We start from the raw sequence: 2,500 nt of genomic DNA on the forward strand, positions 1-2,500 counted from the left end.
GCGAGTCAGTTTGCTGGGCTGATGTGTTCCTGCAAAGGACAGGATGAAATTGAAAGAAATCAGGAGCCCATCACCCGGAGCGTGCAACTTAACTATACTTGTCCAACGGCGTTTTCACAAGTAAGGTTATTTTTAGATTGAATTTCCCGCTAATGAGACTCCCACAGGAGCCCGATGACCAATTACAATAAATTAAGCTGACGTCATAGGGTCACCGAACCGTAACTGACTTTGTTTTTTGACCTAATTCGCGGGAAGGACTAGTCTAAAAATAAACCTACTTGTGAAAACTCCGTTTCACAGACGCTGTATGGAAGTTGCACGCTCCAGGATGGGCTCCTGAAGAAATGTATCCGTAAAAAAAGGGACAACAACTTTAATGTTTGCAAGACATGTTTCGATCGATCATTGATCATCTTCAGTTGCAAGTGTTCGTTACAATGCGAATTTCAATTATGTCAATGTTACAATTTGAACTTACGTATAATACATTTTTTTAAATTACTGTTATAAAACGTTACTACAGTTCTAAGTGCAGACAATCGAATAATGCGCGCGCAAACAGTGTACGAAAAGAAAAACAAACTACAGTGTTCAACGGTGGGAAACCACAGCAAATTACAACAACAACAACAACAACACCAAAACCCACAGAAAACTAACATTAAACCATCAATGTGGCTAAAAAGATATAGTTAGCTGCCTGTTTAGACTGGGATTTTCCCAGTGGATATGAGCAGCCGTATCTAAAGTGGAGAAGCAGCTCCCAGAACAGTCCTCGACGTTCCTCAGAGTGTTGCAAATGTTGGAAAATGTGAGAAGTCCTGTCCCTTCTCAGATGCTCACGAATGCGTGTCAAACTGTGTCGGGATGTTTCCCCGACGTAACAGGTATTACATCCTGCACTAGTGAATTTATACACGACACGCGAACGGAGATCGAAAGGCACTGGATCTTTCACATTGAACATGTTGCGGATCTCAAATGAAGAAAAAGCAAGCTTTATGTCTAAATCGACGCAAGAACACTTAACTAGTTTACGTAATCTTCTCTGAGCTTCTGTAGAAAAGGAACTTATGTAAGGTAACTTTAAGAGTTTAAACTTGGTTGCCATTAGTTTAGGGGGTCTGGGCTCTAGTAATATACTGATTAAGTACCCTCTCAATTAGATGTGAAGGGAAAAGGTTTTTACGTATAATGAATGCGAAGTTCTTAACGTTTTTGTGAAACCCGCCCAATTGTTGTTGATTTCTAAGGTTTTATCAACAAGTGTTCTAACAAGGCCAATTTTGTACGATGGAGCGGTGAAACTAAAGTAATTAGTTAGAAACCCGTAAACGTTTTTTTGCGAAAAGCCGTGGTTGCAGGACCCTATGAATGGTTATGAATGAAGACATCCAAATAAGGTATTTTATGATCCACCTCTTTCTCCATGGTAAAGCATATGTTAGGGTGCCTGGTGTTAATGAAATCAAAGAATAAAAGTGCATCTTAATTGTTCCGTCTCAAAAACAAAAAAGATGTCATCAACGTATCGTCGATAAAATAAAATTTTGGACGCTTTTTAGTTCTCCAACCTATTATTTCGTGGTGACTCATGAAAAGATTGGCTAAAACTGGAACAAGTGGGGATCCCATAGCCACACCATCGAGTTGATCGTAAAACGAACCTTCGAATAGGAAATTCAAATTCGCACCGTAACGAACACCTGTAGCTGAAGATGATCGATGATCGAGCGAACCATGTCTTGCAAACTCATAGTTGCTGTTGCCCGTTTTTTAACGAAATAAACTAGTTTGTCTGCTTTTATCCAGACCATAAAGAAATGTATAAATTTGAATTGCGGGCTGTAGACGTATGAGAGAAGCGATCTTCGCAAATATTTGGACAATCTAAATCGTCTTACAGTTTTATTATACATTTGTAGTAAGTTCTTCAAAACCCCAATGGTTTGATCATTGGTTACATTAACTGCTATGTTTTCCCAACCTGATCAAAAGTCATTTTCAGACTCAAATCACTTGTCTCTGATGATGCCATCCCTCAGTTGTTGAAACGTCAGTCAATGTCACAAACAACACTTGACGATCTTATGTACATCATGAATGTTTGAAATGACTCCTGGGTTCAATCCAATGGCTATTCGTTTCTTCTCATTTTTTGTCTCCAGCAATCAATCATTGCCTTGAAAACACCCATGGCTGTCACAATAATTCAGACTGCTTCTATCTTGGACCTGGAAAGCACAATTGTACATGCGCAGCTGGTTATACTGGAGATGGGACAGTCTGTGTCGGTAAGAGTACCATCGATATCTTGCTGAAATAAGCATTGTAAGAAAATGTGGTAGCAGTCTGCTCTCAAGCTCTGCCATTTGAACAATGTGAAGTGAGTGGAAGTGATCTACAGATTCAAGACCGTTGTCCTACTCATCTTAACATTAAGATTACAAATAATCTTTTAAGGCACTGGTGACAAAGGTCGGAAAGCGTCGCTAGT

At 39.5% G+C, this 2,500-nt stretch overlaps 1 protein-coding gene across 2 annotated transcripts in view; it reads left to right on the plus strand.

Moving 5' to 3' along the window:
- Window positions 1-2,500, plus strand: part of LOC138056856 (stabilin-2-like) — a 124,416-nt gene that overhangs the window by 25,423 nt on the left and 96,493 nt on the right. For both annotated transcript variants that reach the window (XM_068902776.1, XM_068902775.1), the window contains one exon: window positions 2,172-2,297. Coding sequence is in view for 1 of the 2 variants with exons in the window: in XM_068902775.1 (XP_068758876.1) it covers window positions 2,172-2,297 (126 nt within the window). In the remaining variant the exon portion in view is untranslated. The remainder of the gene's footprint in view (window positions 1-2,171; window positions 2,298-2,500) is intronic.

This window comes from Montipora capricornis, chromosome 7 (genome assembly GCF_036669925.1).
Source record: "Montipora capricornis isolate CH-2021 chromosome 7, ASM3666992v2, whole genome shotgun sequence".
NCBI lineage: Eukaryota > Metazoa > Cnidaria > Anthozoa > Scleractinia > Acroporidae > Montipora > Montipora capricornis.